Source organism: Plectropomus leopardus, chromosome 5 (assembly GCF_008729295.1).
Source record: "Plectropomus leopardus isolate mb chromosome 5, YSFRI_Pleo_2.0, whole genome shotgun sequence".
In the NCBI taxonomy this organism is placed as follows: Eukaryota; Metazoa; Chordata; class Actinopteri; order Perciformes; family Serranidae; genus Plectropomus; species Plectropomus leopardus.
The window spans coordinates 13,478,732-13,499,039 of record NC_056467.1 but is presented as its reverse complement, the minus strand read 5'-3'; the positions used below and the strand labels follow the sequence as shown (position 1 = coordinate 13,499,039).

The 20,308-nt window shown below is 40.0% G+C and overlaps 1 protein-coding gene across 5 annotated transcripts in view; it reads left to right on the top strand.

Annotated features, from left to right (window-relative positions):
* Positions 1-18,299, top strand: part of LOC121943575 (arf-GAP with Rho-GAP domain, ANK repeat and PH domain-containing protein 1-like) — a 64,501-nt gene extending 46,202 nt beyond the window's left edge. For 2 of the 5 annotated variants that reach the window (XM_042487127.1, XM_042487131.1), the window contains 14 exons: positions 2,884-3,096; positions 3,962-4,067; positions 4,209-4,356; positions 4,845-4,928; positions 5,099-5,176; positions 5,348-5,465; positions 6,574-6,687; positions 6,793-6,938; positions 7,038-7,120; positions 8,999-9,058; positions 11,095-11,158; positions 12,060-12,218; positions 13,934-13,971; positions 15,881-18,299. In XM_042487127.1, the coding sequence (XP_042343061.1) occupies positions 2,884-3,096; positions 3,962-4,067; positions 4,209-4,356; positions 4,845-4,928; positions 5,099-5,176; positions 5,348-5,465; positions 6,574-6,687; positions 6,793-6,938; positions 7,038-7,120; positions 8,999-9,058; positions 11,095-11,158; positions 12,060-12,218; positions 13,934-13,954 (1,394 nt within the window). In that variant the 3' untranslated portion in view covers positions 13,955-13,971; positions 15,881-18,299. Of the gene's footprint in view, positions 1-2,883; positions 3,097-3,961; positions 4,068-4,208; positions 4,357-4,844; positions 4,929-5,098; positions 5,177-5,347; positions 5,466-6,573; positions 6,688-6,792; positions 6,939-7,037; positions 7,121-8,998; positions 9,059-11,094; positions 11,159-12,059; positions 12,219-13,933; positions 13,972-14,449; positions 14,488-15,880 lie in introns of all 5 variants that reach the window. The other 3 variants (XM_042487130.1, XM_042487129.1, XM_042487128.1) reach the window with 3 other exon arrangements.
* Positions 18,300-20,308: the final 2,009 nt, after the last annotated feature.

The following is a 20,308-nucleotide window of genomic DNA, read 5'->3' as shown; positions in this document are numbered from 1 at the left end:
CCAGTAAACAGTCTCCAGTCTTTATTGCTGTTACAGTGTGTGTGCACACTTGGCACTTTCTTTGTGTGTGTGTGTGTCCTCATGTGACTATAATAGGAGGAGTCACGGCTCTGCAAGAGACCAACGGACCACAAGACAACAGAACAACTCAGCTCTCCTTGCTGCCTTTCTTTTTCTGTCTTTTGGATTTTTTTTCTTTACTTTCTCACTCCTCGTTCTTTGCCTTTCTCCCACCTCCATCAGCAGACCTGCCTTCTTTCACTCTGACTTGTTATCTCTCTTCTTTCTGTCAACCCCTGTTCCCTCCCTTTGATCTTCCCTTTTTATCCTCTCACTCGTACAGCTCCCTTCAATCACTGTACGCACTTGTGTGTGTTCTGTATGTGTTATGTGTATAGGACTGTGTGTATGTGTGTGTGTGTGTGAGGCTTGTTTTTGCTGATATCGCCCACTTTCCTGTCTGCGATGTTAATTCCTCTGGTCAGCTTTCTGGGAAACCAGGGCAGAACTCATTCTTGCCTTCATGTTTTGTTGGTGGTCACTGAAACAACATTACACGTAGCCATCCGTCATGTTATGATCAAGTTTTTCAAACCTTTTGACCAAGTATAGCAAGTATTTCTGACCAAATATTTCTGGGTGCTGGGAGTCATACGAGTAACTGTAGGTCCTTGACCTGGAATTTTTGGTCCTGACGAGTGATTAAAGTTTGTCATGAAGGAACTACATTGTGATCAGGGGTCAGTTAAGAAATTTGGCTTGGTTGGAACAGGATTTTAATCATGACTCAGTGCTACTGGAAAACAGCTAACAGAGTAACAGGAGCAGAAGCCCTCCAGTGGACATAACATACATTGAGTTTTTTGAAAAGTGTGTCACATCCATGACATTTTATTTTTGGCTGGGCCACAGCAGAAGTGTTGAAGAATCAGTAATGCAGTGAACGACTTTGACTCGAACACAGCTGAGCATTTGATAACCGACAGCAGCACAGTGAGACAGACAGACAAACAGAGTGGAGCTTATTCTCACAGCATCAAAGTGTCTGAATGAACAAACAGCCAAACATTCAGCTGTGGAAAGTGATTTCTTTAAATTTCTAGCGACTACTTTGTTTTAGTGCCAGGTTCCTTTCTCTAACTGGGAATGATGGTGGGCTGTTTGCAGCTATAGAAGAAGTCAACCTACTTAAATCAATTTTTTCCCAAGTAAAATGATCAATAGCACACACCAAACCCTCATTTTTAAAAACTTAAAAAATAAAATATAACCAAATAAAATTAAACAACACAGATTATAAAACTTAATTGTATTCTTTAAAGTTTAGATTAATGTTCAACATACTTTTTTAAATTTCATGGGGCCCTGTGAGGATCTGAACACAAGTTGTTTTCACAGAGCCTTCACTCTCTGCTTAACAGCCTCGTCCTGTCATAGAAAAAACAGCCAAGCAAAATAAATTTCTCAGAAAACAATCCTTTAAAGAATGTATGATTGTGGGTATATCAAATCCTATACAAAGTTTCAACCAATATCAGAAAAACTCATCTCTGATGCAATATTCACAGCAAATAATCTGCTCACAGTTCATCATTATGATAAATCTAACACAAACTTCCTGCAGTAGGCATTTGGGTGAATTGAACAGTTTATCATTTGTTATCTAATGTTATTGCTGTGAATTTAATATAATATGAAATATCCCTAAAATATGTCTTCAGTTTACTCAGTGATAGTAAAGAAGTCCCTGAGGGCAAAAGGTTGGGAACTACTATACATGGTCCAGCCAAATACTAGGTTTTAGCCTAGTCTTGTTCAATTAAAGACAGAATTACATACAGTGGAGAACATTTTAAAAACACCAGAACCACCATTAGCGATGTGCAGCAGATATTTTGTTATTTGCCATATTTTGACTGACTGATGATGGATTACACATTCTTTGACATCAGTGACTGGCAACATGCTTCATAGTTTCAGCATTTAAGTGGACAGCTCATTGCTAATACTGTTATACAGTGACCTTTATTCACAGTATATTGACACTATATTCAGAAAAGCATTGAACAAACTGGACATGGTTGTGCAGTATTGCTGACATGACAGATCAATACAAAGTCAATCTAAGTCAGAAGATCAGAGCAGATCCACAGCAGCCTCTATGGTCTAAATGTACACTTTTACCTTCAGGGTGTTGGTATAGCACACCGAGTATGCAGACTAAAAGAGGCATCATACCATTTGTCTCATGCGACATTCAGCTGCTTAACAAGCTGGTCTGGAAGTGGAACTTCTCTGACTTTCTCTGACTTTCTGTCCTTTATCCATGCTTTTTTATTATGTTTTATGATCGGGCTTTTTAATGCTTTTATATTATGTATTGTTTTTGTTGGGCTTTTATACTCTTATAAACAAATTCCCCTAGGTGCAATATAGGTTTCATGCCTTCATTCATTCATTAAGAAAATAATGCAGTAGCAATGGCCTATTTTGTGAAACTGTCTGTGAGAACACTATTATAGAACACAAATCGAAAAGCCACCTATTCTGTCTTCATAACCAATCTCATATTGCTGTTGCGTCATTATGGGTTTGTGATCCCTTAAAAACCCATTTCCAAAATATAGTAAGTCCAGCTTTGAGGTGTCATAAAATGGGTTTTACACAGTTGCATTTTTAATATTCTCATGAGATCAGTTGACATGTCTAAATTTATACTGGACTATTCGATCTTTCTGTTTAATATAAGAAAATCAAGTTGGAGGAACACTTTTTTTTTATCCAATAATGGTCGCTACATTATGCCCTTTTTGAAAATGACAACATAAACTTCTTCTGTGTGTGTAACATAACATGGTGTGTGCATGCTTGTTTTTTTTCTAGGCTTGACTTCTGAGGGGATATATCGTAAGAGCGGCGTGAACTCCCGCGTGGCAGCGCTGTGTGAGAGATTCCGCCGGGATGCTCGCAGTCTTCGTCTGAGGGAGGGAGAGCACCAGGTGGACGACGTCTCCAACACACTCAAACGTTTCTTCAGGGAGTTGGAGGAGGGACTGTTCACGTCAGAGGATGCCAAAACCTGGCTCAGTACTGCTGGTAGGATTCACAAGACCGTTGCCCTGCAGCATAGTCAAACTGTGATTCAAGGATGAGTCAGTTCAGCTAAATGGCAAAAAACACTTTATTTTTATTTTTACATGTGGTGCTATCGAGCCATACAACAAACATACAAAAGTTTTATGAGGATTATAAGTTTGGAGATACTGTGAGACAGTGGAGGTGAATAAAAAAGAAAATGCTGTGATTTTTCAGGATAATCCACAGACCTTGCTGTGGACAGTTGTAACAGTTTAGGGACTATTTTTTGCTGAAAAGAAGTCCCAATGGACTTCTGCTGTATTGGTGCGGCAAAGGCTAATATTTCAGAGCCTTTAAAGGGACAGTTCACCTCAAAATAAAAAATATATACATAGGGATGTGTGTCCTCTCTCTTATATAATGGAACTAAATGGCACTCAGCTGGTGGTGCTCTAAGTGAAAAAAAAAAATACATTTAAAAACTCGCCAGCAATGTGTGATAAAGAACTCCGTACATACATGTGATTCACAAGCAAATATGGCTTTGTGTGAGAGTATTACAGTAAATCTTTATCAGGAGATTGTCACTTTTAACTCTGCGTTGAATCTCTCGTTCTGTAGTTTCTGTTTCTCTCTGTCTTTTCAATCTTTTCTTTCTCTGTTGCTATTTTTGTTTCTATTTTTATATCTCTACCCCTGCTTTCACGGATAATATTTTTCTCCATCTCTCTCTCTCCCTTTTTCTTTCTGACACTCTCATCATTTGCTTTTTATCGTTCCCTATTACACCTCCTGACATTCTCTGGGATCCTACCTCTCTTTGTATTCCCTCTGCATTTATCATTTTCTCTTTTTCTTACCCTCTTTCTGTCTCTTACTCCAGCCATTCAGGATGAGAGCAATAAAATTTCCCAGTACCAGCTGCTGTTGAACAGACTGCCTCGTGTCAACAAGGCTACACTACAAGCGCTTATCAACCACCTCTATTGGTGAGAAACACGTACACACACACACACACACACACACACACACACACACACACACACACACACACACACTAATATCTTCCTGTATATCTGTGCAAATGTGTGCATATACCTATGTGGGTGTTTTCCCTGCGTGCGTTTCAGTGTGCAGCGTTTTTCTGAGCTGAACCAGATGAACCTCCACAACCTGGCCATAGTGTTCGGTCCCACACTGTTCCAGGCTGATGGGAAGGACTTCACTGCAGGCCGTGCCATAGAGGACCTCATACAGCACTACACACTCATCTTTGAGGTCAGACTCTGTTCACTGTTACACAGAGAGATGGCAGGAGGGCAACGCATTTTTTCTTGAAGCTGATGAGTTTATATTCAGTGATGACATCTGAAAGCACAATGCAGGTCTCATAGTTCTGAAAGCTTGTGATTTCAGAGAGTGTGGCATCTTATACTCTTATACTGGATGCAGGATTAGGCTTCAAAAAGGCAGAAAATGTTCAGGAACGGATTCCAGCACTCCCATTTTATTATTTAATTAATTTTTTTACTTAAAGGTGAAATATGTTCTTGTTGCACTTGTTTGTTTCCAGGAAGTGCAATACAGAAGAAGATGGAAAAGCAGAGGGAAGTTAGTTAGTAAAAAAAACATAATGATGGGAATGCCTCTCATAAGCTTAGAGGGAAATCCCAGCAGGCATTGTTAAAATGCCTGCTGGGATGAAAAGCAACCACCCATCAATAACAGGAAGTGTGTGTAGGAATGAATGTTATGCTTATTTGCAGGTGGACGAGCAGCAGCTCAAGAAGCAACTGGAGGAGATCACTGTTATCATCCAAGTGCGAGAGAAACTCAACACAAAGTTTCCTGTGAGTCACAAACACACTCACACAAAACACTCACCAGTGTTGTTTGCACATATGTATAAATACAAATGTCTGCTGCAGTTGGACTCTTATGCATATTGTTGTTTGTTATCCTGACGTCGTAATGTTTCTGTTTGACCTTGTCTTTGTGTGTCCTTGTATGTACATTTCAGAGCACTGAACCTGGAGGGCACTTCATCTGTACAGTGTACCTGGAGGAGAAGAAGGAAACAGCAGAGCAACATGTTAAGGTAACCCGGACTTCACAAATGACAATGAATTTCACATTTAGGAGCCCAGTTGTTCTGTTGTGTGGTGTACAATTAGTGCTACAGGGCAGAAACAACTACTACATCAGTATGAAGCCATACTTTTGCTCTTTGCTGAGGAGACTGAAGTAACTGTGCAGCGTCTTCCCTCAGATCCCTGGTTCTATGACAGCAGCAGAGCTGACCTGTGAGGTCCTTGACCGGCGCAACATCCCAGTTAAAGACAAAGAGTACTGGAACTGCTGGGAGGTCAGCGACAAGGAGGAAATGGGTGAGAAACATAGGAAAACAGATAGAGAAGGCACAATCATTTTCATTAACCTAACTTTTTTGTGCTTTTGGTTTTGATGCATTTTTTTTCATACACAACTGCAGAAAATACAGATAATGAAAAAAGAATTGCGTCAAAGGGAAGTCAGGACAGGAATGTTCAGGACAAAACAAAAACAGAAAAGCAGGGGAAAAATTTAAAATTAAAACAACATATATATATATATATACAGAGAAATAATTAGACATCATAAATTAACTGTAATGGTAATTTTCTTTTAAGGTTTTTTGGCATTTCTCCCTCTGAACCACAATATCTGAGGTCATGATTTTCAATTGAATTTTTGGCCTTACACGTCTTGTGTACACATTATGTATGTTATATTATGTCTTTGGGTTAGGAAAGCAACATCGTTCATTTTTTAAATTAACATGAAAGATTAAAAAAAAAAAATTAAAATGAACCCAAACAATGACTCAAAGCTTGTGAAGTGCTCTCCACTCAGCCCACAGCATGACCTACTCAAAGTGACACACAAACTTTCTCAGCAATGTGACTGTGTGTCATGGTTTGTTTGGAGCCTGGTATATGGGCCATCTGGTCCCTCACCGGGAAGCCTGTAGGTGGCTTATCGAATGCCAGTTACACTCAGCTGATTTGGCAGATTTCCTATCACTGGCCGGAAAACCAACCTGCTGATTACAGAGGTAGATTGTGGAATATTACTGACAAAAGGAAGAATATAAGAATACGATGATGAGAAGAGCTGGGGGGGGATTTCTGTCTGTCACTTGTTTACTGCAGATGTCACTTTTTTTTTTTACAATAAGAAAAGACATTTTTTAGTTTGTTATGTAGGCGTACAAACAGAAACTGTTTGCACGGGTGTAAAGTGACACCATTTTATGCCAATTCTGCATCACATTGTTCACTAAAATAGAAACAAAAACATTTTCACAGCTACTAAAAATATTCTGTACTGTCAGTTATGTAATCAAGAGCCTGCTACTGTTTTGTCTGAGAATGATCATGTAAACAAATGATTTGAAGACACTTCAGAATTTTATATATCACCCTTTGTTGTGTCACTGTGTCTGTGTTACCCCAGAACGTCCGCTGCACTATCAGGAGCGAGTCTTACCCATCCTTCATGCTTTTGGCACCGACTCCCATCTGCTCATCAAGAAACACATTGCTATGGAGGCCATGATGGTTTACCTGGGTAAACACTCAAATTAACCGCTAACAAAACGATTCTCTCTAAATCACTGCGCTGTTAGTCCTTTTCATCACTTTATTCTTTATAAACTCTCATTCTGCCCTCCAGCCAGTAAAGTGGATGTATCCAAACACGGTATGATGAAATTCAGAGAAGAGCGAAGCATCTTGGGATTGGGACTGTCTTCTGGAAGTTTCCATGACCGATACTTCATCCTCAATTCCAGTTCTCTGAGAATGTACAAGGAAGTCAGAGTAAGATTGACAGATTTACTCTTAACAAATTAGTCATTTCCTTTTGTCACATTCTTTCAAAAGTTCTTCACTTTGTTTCTGTCTCTCTTGGTCTGTTAGAGTAACCGTCCAGAACGGGATTGGCCAGTCAAAAACCTAAGGGTTTACCTGGGCATTAAGAAGAAAGTCCGTCCTCCTACATGGTGAGTACGTGCAGTGTGGCACTGACGTCACTTTGTATCCACCTCACGAATACTGACTGGCAAAGCAACAGGTGGCTGCTCTGAATGGAGAGAGCTGTGAAAACACAAATATAAATACCCATTTAATTCACTGGAGCTCATCTTTATGTCTGAATATTAAGAAAATATGTTTCTTACTGAAAGTTATAAGCCTGATTACCTTTGATTTATTTTAAGAAAGGGAATACTTTATGCACCACCTCTATAGCTTCAGCATACAACAACACCTGTAACACCTCTGAACCATTACCCCATTGGAAGAAGCTGGTATTAATGGCAAAACTTATTGTTTTTAACCTTAATGCTGATTTTTTTTTTAATTTCAGTGTCTCTCAAGCCTTTAGCCTTTTTGTTTGACTAGTCTTATCTGTTAATGTACCATATAAAGCCACTGGTGATGAAGATGAACTACGTGTATGTATTTACTTAAATGTATACTATGTAGAATTGACGGTTACAATTTGTAAACACAGCATTTGAACGCCAAATTTGTTGTAATGGAAAAGCAGAGACTTTAGCAAACTAAGCACCTACCCAAAAGAAAACAACGCTGTGTCTTCTCCTTCAGGTTTAACTAGTGAAAGGGAAAGACAGCCCTAAATTCACTCTTATTTTTGGGCGAGTTTTGCCTGCTTGGCGTTTTGCTTCACTATATTTGTGTTTTTTGGCATTGGGTCCACAATTTTGGTAGCTTCCTGTTTGATGCATGCTGCTACTAATTGTTTTATAAAGTCCTGAGCTCACCTGTTTGCTGTTATTGGCTGGTTGCTACACACCATGGCTCGAAGCCCTTAAATGTCCTGACCACAGTAAAACAAGCAGAAAATAAGAAAATACTGGCTCTGGGCAGAGTTTCTGCACAGAAATACACTGCCACACACTTCTAGTGGGTCATTAGTGATGATTAAGAGGGATTATCTTTGTTAGAGTCTATACATTGTCTTTAGGAAAATCCTGCATAGTATAACTTTAAATCAGGCATGCAATTGCTTAATGGGCCTGGAGGGCACTGGCCCTCAGGTCCAAAGAGTAAGGCACCCCCCTGGCCTTCACCTGCAAAATGTCACTCAAATTAATACATACCAACCAGGAGGAAACTCAAAAAGACCACAAAGAGATGCAAAGGAATTCATAAGAGACAAAATGACTACAAGAAAGTGGCTAAACAACCACGAAGACAAACAAAATGCCCAAAAAGATACATAATTACCTGAAAAGAGCACCAAAACGATCCCAGAAATATATATAACAAACATAAAGAGCAACAAAATGACTGAAAAAGAAACAAAATTACTCAAGAGAGACTCAAAATTATCACAAAAAGACACACAACAACCACAAAGAGACAAAATTGCCAATTGCAATATGTCTATTGCAAATGTGTGCCTAGGGTCCCCTTTGTCTGATAATCTGCCCTTGAATGCACATAAATGCAAAAACTATTTCAAAGAAAAGATCACAAACTTTTGGAAATGTATTTGTATCTAATGGATTTTTAATGGATTTATTTCATTTAATTGTATGTTTTAATTGAATGAAATCTTTCAATGCTCCTGAGCTTACATCAGAATCATTCATTTTTAAACACAGGTTGAGAGTCATTTCTTTAACCCCATTTAAGCTTCAGCATTAACGCTCAGAGGAATAATCAATGGCTGAACTTAAATAATTCATTTTCCAATTTTTGGTACATTGGCCTCGTGCAATAGCTCATGAGGACTTGTAAATAGAGCGACCACCAGGGGGCAGACTGAGCCCAAGAATCACAAGCACTTGAACATTCATAATTATGCTGCTGTTAAACTAATTACATCTTTTTGTCTCTTTGTGTGTATCCAGTTGGGGACTGACAGTCGTGTATGAGAGTAAGAAACAAGAGAAACCAGAGAAACAGCAGTGGTGAGTAGAAGTCCAGTTCTGTATGTATCACATGTGAACCTCTTCTATACAATACACAGCTTTCAGCCCAGACACTCACAGCTCAGGCCCGTCCTGCTCATGTTGTCAGTTACAACATGCATACATGTTTTATTACAAGTTATAACCGTCATTTGTCTGTATTACACCCTAGTGTCACTCAGTGTGGTGAATTGAACTGAAGAATGTGAGGTTTTCATCTTTAAGAAATGTGACTCCTGCTGCACCCTTTAAAACATCATCCTATACAACACTTCTGCAGCTTTTCATCTCCCTGCAGCATTCAGTGCAAACTTCAGTCGTTCTGACACGTCTGCTGTCCTTATGTTTAGCAGGCATTTTCATTTTTTGCCTCGCTGGCGGTGTGAGCACATTTGTGATGTGCATGTAAACATAAGCAATGTTAGAAGCAGCTAGCGGTTTCTCCGTAGGCAGAGAAAACAGGTCAGATCCCTGCGTGAGAGTTCAGTGAAGGAGGCATATGAAAGGTCGGCTCCACCCAGGAGGGAAACACACATGAGTACACCTGTAACCATGCCTCTATTCTAATCTGTTTGCATGTATATATCCTTGTGTGCGTGCATCAGTTGAATGTGTGTACAGCCATGTGCATGCTCCGTGTGCGTCCTTGTGTTTGTGTTACAGTGGGCTCTTCTCTGTAAGCAGCAGTAGACATCAGCGTTGTTGTAAGGGGAGTGCTGTTCTCGTCACGCTGTAGGCAGTATCATCCCTTGGTTACGCTTCATCGCCATGTCGCTCACAGCAGAAAACACACACCTGAGAGGAAGAAAGCGAGAGAGGAAGGGGGGGATGTGGAGGAAAGATACAGAAGTCACAGGGGGGGAAAGCAGACAGGCAAAGTGTCATGCTGAAGGGGAGAGACTGTATACTAAGTAAGACATTTTGCATTAATTGCAGGTAAAAGAAACTTGGTGAGGAGACAAGTGAGGTTAGAGATAAGGCAGAAAGTGAAATAATGGAAAAATTAATGGATGAGGAGGCACCTATGTGGCTCTCTCTCTCAATCTTACTAACCCACCTGCACTTAATGTCACTTTAGTTTTATCATATTATTGCTTCTATCCCCTCAAAACTCTCCAACACTTGTTCATTTTATCAGCATATTCTTGCAGTCGCTGTACTCAAGCTACTTAAACTTTCAGAATATTATGTAAATTTCATTCTGTGTCTTTATGGATGATGATAAATGAGCAGCATTTATTCTCCTGCAGCTGATAAATGTTCTAGATTAGCAGCCCAGTTAATTGCATAGAAAATAATTCTGCGCTTTAGGTATGCATGCTAGAATAGAGCAACTGTCCTGCTTTGAATCCCAGGAAGCACTAATGAGCTCTGTTGGCCTTAATGATGCAAACTAGGGAGAGGGTGGAGCGCTGTGTGTGTGAGGTGTGTTAACATGTGTGCTTGATCTCTTGACTGTAGCTAAATTTATGTTCACACTATACACTATCCTGTTTAGTGCTGAAGTCTGTGTCAGAGTTTTGTTGTGTCTCAGTGGAGGGCACTTGAATAATTGTTGTAGTCTAAATCTGTGCTCATAACAATAATAATTGTATAAATAAAGCCTATTTATTCAGCACTGCAGCATGGCTGATGACTCGGAGGGCTATGTGACGGCAACCTGAGTGGCATAAAATATGCGCGCGCACACAAACACACACAAATACAATTTTCATGGACACAGGCACACACACCGAACGCTGAAGGTCCTAATCAGTGTTTCTCTTTGTTGGGAGTTTAAATTAGGAATCACACTCAGTGTTTATGCTCATGGCGCTGCCATCGGGCGCCATAACAGAGAATATGTCAATTTCAGTTAATATCTTTGACTACCTCTCTCTCTTTCTTCTGTTTCTTTCTCCAACTTTCCCGCAGTCTCTTAAAGCCTCTCTGACTTCTTCTCTCCCCAGACCACAATCACACACACACACACACACACACCGCCTCCTGATTTCTATCACACTGCCTCCCTCACTTTATCACTCCTCTATTTTCAGGTATCTCTGCTGTGACACCCAGTCTGAAATGAGGGAGTGGTATGCTACTTTTCTCAGTATCCAGGTGTGATTTCTCTCTCTGTAACACACACACAAACAAAGCAATGTGCTGCCAGGCTTTTAATTCAAGTTCATGAATCTTGAATCTTGCTGCTTGCTTCCAGTGACCGATAATATTTAAAGCTACAGTTGGTAACTGTACAGTTGGTATGAAAATAACTGTCACTGTATTCTGGAAGAAGTACATGAAAAAGACAGTCTGTGAAAAAAATCATGTCCCTCCTCATCCTTCTGCTTCAAATGGCATTCACTAGAATCAATCGCAGCACATCAAAACAGCCAATCAGAGCCAAGGAGCCTCAAATGCAGCCGTCAGTCATGTCAGTCACTGCTCATGAAACACGGTCAAACTTTTAAACTAGACAGCACTGATCAAATTTTAAACAAGTTCTTGCATTGATTATGTCTCTCCTTGAATGTTTTCAGACACATGTTTTAGTGTACTGAGAAAGTTTTGCTCTGGCCTGTCGGAGGTGTTTTGATTTGGCTCAGCTGCATCCAAAAAGGCCACTGGGTCACAACATTTCTCTCTTTACAGCTAAACAACACATGAAAACATGTTTCTGAAAACATTTGAGGCAAGAAATAGACAATGCAGTAACAGAATCTAAATACATATTTGATCAGCACTGCAGAGTTTGACAGTTTATAGGGCAACAAGACAGTTTCAGCAAATCTAAAAAAAAAGTTATTTTTTATGAAGTTACTAAGTTTAGCTTTAAGGCTTGTAAAATTACTGGTAGCACAGCAATTTTGGATGGAGTAAACCTCAATAGGACAATTTAAATGGCACGAAACATGCTTTAAAATCTTTGACTTTACCTGCTGATAGTATTATAGTATTGTAAAATCTCTTCTTGCTCACTCTTCCACTCCTTTTTGTCCATGTCCACTCTTCATTAAAGTACGATGGCGACGTGTGGCCTCAGGACGGACTCAAGCAGACACGCGTGAGCCGTGTGTTGCCGGATGCGCGTCATGGTAATGTGTCACTGATACCGCTGCGTGGCAGTGAGAATGAGATGCGGAACAGCGTGGCCGCTTTCAGCCAAGACCCGCTTGCTGTGAGTGAACTTAACCAATCACTGGGACTAATCTCGGACAAACCAGAAAGCTCAATCTAAAGCTTCTGGCCAATCAGAGACATTCATGCTGCACAGGTGGTCCAGACCCTCAACCTTGAACCTATGCTCAAGACGTGAACAAATAATGCGTAATGTGTACTTTACGTTTGGTGGACGGAAGTTTATTCAGATTTCTACCTACTTAAAATAATTGAAATATATGAGTGGGCATGAAAAATTCAACTTTTTCAGTATTTGTCTTTCTTTTGGTTATTTGCCATCACCAAAAGGTGGACAGGATTTGGGGGTTACACCTGTGCAGAATCAATAGTCTCTGTTCCATGATTCATCTTTGATTTAATCATCATGTCTGGATCTGGGTTCTTAAACTGTGTGTTTTGACCAAAAATAGAATGTAAGGCGCCTCCTTGAAGTGTTTTCACAAGCCAGGATTCCAGGATAAGACATAAATTACTAATTTGTGTCTAGGTCTAAAAGAGTCTAAGAATCCAGATAATGTGAGGAGGAGGAGACAACAGCATCTTCATATTGTAGGAGGTTTGGACTCCAACAGAACAGAATTATAGCAAGAGTCATTCTGGTGAGGCTCTGCAAAGCAGCGCTTCAAAACATGGAGAAAACAACAGAAACACGGAGTAACACATTTGATGTGAACTCATGGCTGCAGGCAAAATATGGCGAATATTGTATAACACTGTTTCACAGCACTGCTGCCCCATCAGCTCACAGAGTTGCGTACTTGGCAAGAGTTTGACAAACATCATCACCGTTCGTTTGTTGAATTACATTTCAAGCACACTGACATTAAACTCAACATCAATATCACCCTCTCCATCTGTTGGCTTATTTTCATCGAAAGGCCGGGTACAGCCATCCAAAATAATCCACTGTGCACTCAGTCTTTGTGGTGTGGGACCAAATGTCCACAATCTGATGATGCCGTTGTCTCATTCTGTTCTTTCTATAGCCATCACATGCCTCTCATTAGTTTGCTGCAGACAGCAGCAGCACATAAGAATTCAGCTCAGTCTGCTGTTACTTCCAGTGGAAAGAACAGGATTCCAGGGTTGTTTTGCCTTCTAGTTATTTTCTATTGATTCTCTTCTTTTTAGTGTATTGACTGGATTAAAAAAAATGTGTTGAGAGTTTGAGAGGAGGTGTGATTGCTTTGGTGATGGGACGGCAGCACAAGCTGGATTTATGTGGGATGTTTTTGAATGTGGGGGTGGAGGAGAGAGATTCACAGCATATTGATGTGTCCGATTTTCAACGTGAAGTGAGAGTGAAAGAGTAAATAAACACGGACCATGTGTGGCTCTGTGTGTGTGTGTGTGTGTGTGTGTGTGTGTGTGTGTGTGTGACCTTTTGTGTGTGTGTGTGTGTGTGTGTGTGTGTGTGTGAGTGAGGGAGAGAGAGGATGGTTGACTGCTCCTGATTATGACTCTCAAGGTCAAACCAGTGGTGTTAGATGTGCCTTTTGAATGTTGATATCACGTCTCTTTTCTCTTCACACTTCTCTCTAGCTGTTGAGACATACCATCACCACCTGCCTTCCCTCTTCATATCTTTCTCCCTACATACCCTCCTGTCTTCAGTCCATCACTGTCTTCACCTCCCTCTATTTCTACACTTCCCAGTTTCTCCAGCTGTCCGTCTCCCTCTCTGCTATAACTCCTTTGTCGTTTATCTTTCAGCTCTTTAGAGATGTTCGATAGTGATCGCTAAAATTAAGGTAAGTCAGTTAAAGGTGGATAACACAGATTATATATGTACAATTTTCTTCAACGTGAAGTGAGAGTGAAAGAGTAAATAAACACGGACCATGTGTGGCTCTGTGTGTGTGTGTGTGTGTGTGTGTGTGTGTGTGTGTGTGTGTGTGTGTGTGTGTGTGTGTGTGTGTGTGTGTGTGTGTGAGTGTGAGTGAGGGAGAGAGAGGATGGTTGACTGCTCCTGATTATGACTCTCAAGGTCAAACCAGTGGTGTTAGATGTGCCTTTTGAATGTTGATATCACGTCTCTCTTCTCTTCACACTTCTCTAGCTGTTGAGACATACCATCACCACCTGCCTTCCTCTTCATATCTTTCTCCCTACATACCCTCCTGTCTTCAGTCCATCACTGTCTTCACCTCCCTCTATTTCTACACTTCCCAGTTTCTCCAGCTGTCCGTCTCCCTCTCTGCTATAACTCCTTTGTCGTTTATCTTTCAGCTCTTTAGAGATGTTCGATAGTGATCGCTAAAATTAAGGTAAGTCAGTTAAAGGTGGATAACACAGATTATATATGTACAATTTTCAATTTCAGTGCATTCTGATTCATATGGAACAGTGTTTTCTATATTCTGTTTTGCATCTTCATTGACAAAAGCAGTGCTTGCAAATGTGAGAAAATAACAGTAGATGGGAAACTACTCTCTTATAACAATTTTCTATCTGTGACTTCTTTAGTCTCTGTTATATCTAAACTGTAAGCATGATGAATTCAGGGTTGTGATCACAGTCATTTATGAAATAAATAAATGTATTTAAAAAGAAAGAAAAGTGTAGTTTTCATGCTGACAATGATGCGCATTGTTCTATAGTTCATCATTAGTCACTGCAAATAGAACATAGCGGAAAAATCATCAAGTAAGGGAGATGATCGACAGAAATGTAATCATTTTTGCTCATTTAAAGTTCCAATGTGTAGGATTTAGGGGCATCTGTTGGACAAAATTGTAGCCTATATGATAATCATTACTTTGTTGTCATTGGGCCCTAGTCACCTGAAAATAAGAATTGTGTTTTCGTTAACTTAAACTTAGTCATTTATATCTACATAAGGAGTGGGTCCTTTCCATGGACTCTGCCATGTTGTTTTACAGTCGCCCCAAATGGACAAATTAAACACTGGCTCTAGATAAGGCCATTCTAGTTTTGGCCATCATATCTCCTACAAGCTTGGCACACAGGAGAAGTTTCACTTCATCGCAGCATCTAGCCTCACCTCTAAATGCCCCTAAATACTACATAATTTACCTTTAATCATTTTTTGTTTTTAATAAAGCAAGATTTGCAAACAATTGCTGGTTCCAGCCTCTGTAATGTAAACATGTGATGCTTATCTCATATCTTTGTTTTTTGTGCACTGTGAGTCTGACAAAACAAGCAATTAAAAAAAAATCAAACCCCCCACCACCCCAATTTGCATAAATAAGAAATAATGGATAAAGAAAGAGAACATATAAAATGGCAGTGAAAAAAATATGCATATGATGCACCCCCAGTAATATATAAGAATACTGTATACACATCATAAAGTTTCATAGAAGGATAGAGCATTTGGTTGATTTGTTGGTTCATCTGTCAGACTGTGTGTCTGCTCTCCTGACCGCTGATTATTTAGTCCACATCTTATCAGCGGCCTCATATTTGGTTGCCATGGTGCTGAGACATTCATAGTCTGGATGAAAATTTTAAGACTTAGCTCTCATGGAAAAATGTGGTGAAACTGGTTTTAGGTTTTACTGGTTTTATGTGTCAGATACATGTGAGTTTGACTATGTAGTTTCAGTCTGCTGCAAAGACAATAAAAACATTTGAAAATATTTAGGAATAACAAAGTTTGAATGTCTAAATTTATGAATTCTTGTTTTTTTAAAGGGCAAATGATCAGCCTCTGATGACATCTGAAGATTCCAGTGAAATCATCATTCTGCGACTGTATGGAGCAGAATGACGGACACTCAGAAAGCCCAGACACTCATACTGTATGTGGATTATGGCCTTACACTGCCGTCTGCTCCTTTACATTTAAACTGGACCAAAACGTAAACCGACAAAAAGGATCTCATGTAAAATAAACCTACACTGGCCACCCTGCACAAATGAATCTTACTTGACTTGATGTACAGTCGAAGCTGCTGGGAGCTGTGGCATCAAAATCACAGAGTGATAGTTTGGTGGACTACAATCACTCGCCTCCAGTTCAGTGTGCGCTGAATCTGCGCCCCAAGGATCCTCTGTTTTTACTGGTCAGTGGCATGTGACTCAATCACTGCAATTGCATTATGTGACGGAGGCATGACAGACATGCTGAGAAAAAACATAATTTCTTTAATGTATTTCAGAAAAGACTTAGACGTGTTATTCTAGGCACTAGCATAGAGTGCTATGGAATTTTTTTAAATAGAAGATTAAAGATTATTGACTTGCAGTTGTAGCTGAATCTGATTTCTAATTTTTTAATGCTTTCAGTTCTCTTTCTATACTTTGCTCAGAGAATTGTTGGGATAATCCTGCAGTTCAAAATTGAATAATTGCTATTGTAAGCAAGCGGATGTTATAGGAGACTGTGACCTGATTCTGTCCAGAATTTGTTCCGCAGGGACCAAGACCGGGACAGAGAGGAAGAGCTGAAAAATGGCAGGTGATGCATCCGTGTCTGTTACTTGGCAGGACTTCTGCCTGTACTGAGCTAAACCTCGGTTAGAGTTGTATGTATGTCGTTGTGTGTTATCTTGTATGAAATTGTGTCCTTTGGAGAGTGAAGGAATGGGAGCTAGGTGCAGAAAAAAAAACTAGGCTTTCTAGGCTCCTTTATTCTGCATCAAATAAACTCAGTGCACCTTCAGTAGGTCACATTTTAAACCATAACGTGTCCTGGGCTGATCAGTGGTTTAGTCTGTCCTGCGCTCTCTTTGCTTCCTGTCCCCACAGTCCTCAGCACTGTCCCCTCTCTGTAGGTCTGTCTCTAAATCTCTGTTTGTGTATATATATATATGTACATGTGCAGTTTTGCCATTAACCAGCAGTATTTATAAAGATTTAGATTATGAATTTGTTGCATTGTCTTTTTTACGCACAACTCCCTTTGCAACAGTATATTGTTATAGTTTTTTCATCAAAATCGGGCACAGAGGTGCACTGATACCATTTGTAAACCCAACAAAAAAAAGATTAAAGGCGTTATAATCTATCATTATGTCCACTTGGGTCCAAACCTGTATATATTTTGTCTAAATGAGAGCCATGAGAACAATCTCTACTTACTTCATTAGCTGCCTTTCCAGCTGCGTTGAACTGCCCTTCTTTACCTCATAGTGTTGCCTTTGTGCCACCTGTAGGTCTTCTCTGTTGGGAAGATTTCTTATTTATTTGGACAGCAGAGGACGCTAGATGCTTTGCTGTAGAGAGCTCCGCCTCTGCTGGTGAGGCAATAAATGTTTGTTTTAACACATTTAGGCACAGTTTGTGTGAAAAATTGTACATGCAGTTTGTGTGTCTAATGTTACTAGTTGCCCTTCGGCAGAGACTTCAGCAGGAGTCGAGAAAAGTCTCCACTCTATAGTAACACAATTACACTCTTTAGACAGTATTTATGCTCTTCGTGTACTGCATTTTTTATTGTTTCAACACTTAATCACAAGGGATGTCTTGTAAGAACCTTTTTGATGCTGATAGTAAGACAATTCGGTGCAAATATTAGTCACAAAAAAATTATTTGCATGCAAGTATTCAATTCTATTGAATAAATTTTTTTGTTTCACCAGAAGCTTCATTGTAGAGAGGGCGACATGTTATATGAAGCTTAGTGTTGACTATGACGGTCAAAAAAACTCATCAGACAGAACAATGTAACTCCGCTTTGTTTCACAGTCTGTTAAATTCCTTCGGGCAAACATCTTAAGTCTGGGCCTTTTTTACACAGTCAGCTGTTCTCGGCAGATTTCCAATTGTGTCATTCTCTTTCCACATATTATGATGGAGCTCACTGCACTTTAAAAGGTAATTCAGACCTTTCTTTATTCACTTGATGTGACTTCTGAAAACACTTAGCTGCAGTTATGGTGAGTGAATTCTTTGTTAATTATTTTCTGCTTTATATCTTTAATTTGGATAAATTTGTAGAAGTTTGTTGAGATGTTACTTTGTCAATCGATCCAACCTCCTGAACACATCAATGATTCAATTAGTAAAACTTTAAATTCCATGAGGGGATTATTTTTTTTATACTGTTACTCTGCATTTTACTAATTTGCATCCCTGAAACTCTAATAAACACATTCTGCTGGTTGTGTGAGTGCATGTTGTCTGTTTCTGAATAAATTATAGTGCACAGTCACATTTTACTCTTTAAAAAAAAGTGTTTTTCCTAAAGGTCGATGCCCTCCAGCTCTGCTTTGGCCTCATGGTAATCCACTTGTTTTTCTTCAGTGCTTTTGTGAAATTAATGTACAAACACACACAATCTGCCCTACAGGGAAACGGTGTTAACAAACACACACACATCACATTTCTCATGTACACAGGCTACACACAAATATATAGGGACAGAAAGTTTTGCGAAGCCTGCAGGCTTCATGACAATGTCATGCTACAGCCATGAAATGGAAGCCTATAGATGTGCTTCGAGGAAAAATGTCAGGAGTGTGTGGGTGGGATACAGTGATCATAGGGAGAGCCCCGAGGAGGTCTCCTGTTTTTTGTGTGTGTGTGTGTGTGTGAGTCACGGTGGTCCACCAGCTCGCCGTTCATTCTTCTAAGCAGAGCTGACACATCAGGGTCACTCTGTACCTCGAGACACACACCGGAGAGCCCTGCGAGGGACTCACACACAGGAGACCTTCACTATACTGTTCACACACGCACAGGAGACCCACTGGGGGGGGGAACACACACAGGAGGAATCTTAAACATACATACACACACACCAAATTGGCCTTTACTACATAGGTCATAGCAGCAGTTGCATAAAGTGGAGGGATGACGACAGATGAGTGTGGTTGTGGATGGAAGATAGAGATAAAGTCCAAACTGAGGAAATGAGCCTCAGGGGAGGACCTGCAGGGTGGCAGGACGTGACAACTGTTAGGATCTGCCAGCCCACATGCCAGCTACCAAAAATAAAATGTACAATTTCATTGAGCACAGTGTGCCACGCGTCCTAAAACAGACAAACAATAGGAGGGACAATAGCAGCCACCTGCCTCCCACAGAAATATGGACGTCCACCTGTGTGAGCCAATTTCCCTCATTTCCACTCAGAGCACACGTCGGCAACAACAACAGCGTGAGTGAGTGACACTTAAATTGGCTTCCAGTGCACACTGCGCCGCACCAGCAGACATGGGGGCTTTAATGTGAAGTTCAGCTCGAACCAGGTCAGCAATGAAAAGCATGTGAATGCATCATGACATTGTTTACTCAAAGATACAGCACACCTCAAGTACACTCTCAAACAATGAGTCAACAGGCAAACAGCTACTGCAGGACTATCAACAACAACTTTATAACTAAAGACACAAGTATTTATTGCAGCTCCATTTGCAATGTGCAATGTTTTGCAATGTAGTACATTTTAAAGGTGTGTCTATACCAACTACAAGTATCTGTATAAGATTCAATGATGGAATGTAAGAAAGTTGTTGGTGCTGTTACTCAAAAAAACAAACAAAAACAAACAAGTAAAATCCACATTACTTATGTGGAAGTGAATAATGCATTAAGTAATGCATTACTTTACTTAATTAACATCTAAAGAAAGTATTTTGTTACATGACTTTTGCTTTATTCTGCAAAACACACGAAAGGATGCATTGCCACATAAAGCTAATTAATAATATAACATTGTTACATAAGCTCGCATATCACAACAAAACAAGGATCAGGAGAATCATGCACTGGCAGTAGGCTAAGCCTCAAAATGAGATCATAATAATTATCATGATTTGCCCTGATCTCCTCTTGGGGTCATGTTTTTCCTTTGTTTAATGCCATTTTGCAGTCATGCTCAGTGTTTCCTGTTTTATTTTGTTATTCACATCTCCTCACATTTCAGATCACTTCACTTCCTGCCAAAAATGCCAGTTTTGATTGTCTGTCCCGCCCTGATTAGTTTCACCTGTCCCTCACTGGTCCTGCAGTCTGCTCATCTGATCCTACTGAGCCAATCAGTGACAAGCAATGTTAACAACTTGGATCAATTTTTATGAAAAGCTGTTTTGATGCTGTTGATCGGTGGACCCTTATGGACTAAAGAAAATATAATTTTATGACCGCATCAGAGGCAGTGGGTCACTATTTCTCCCT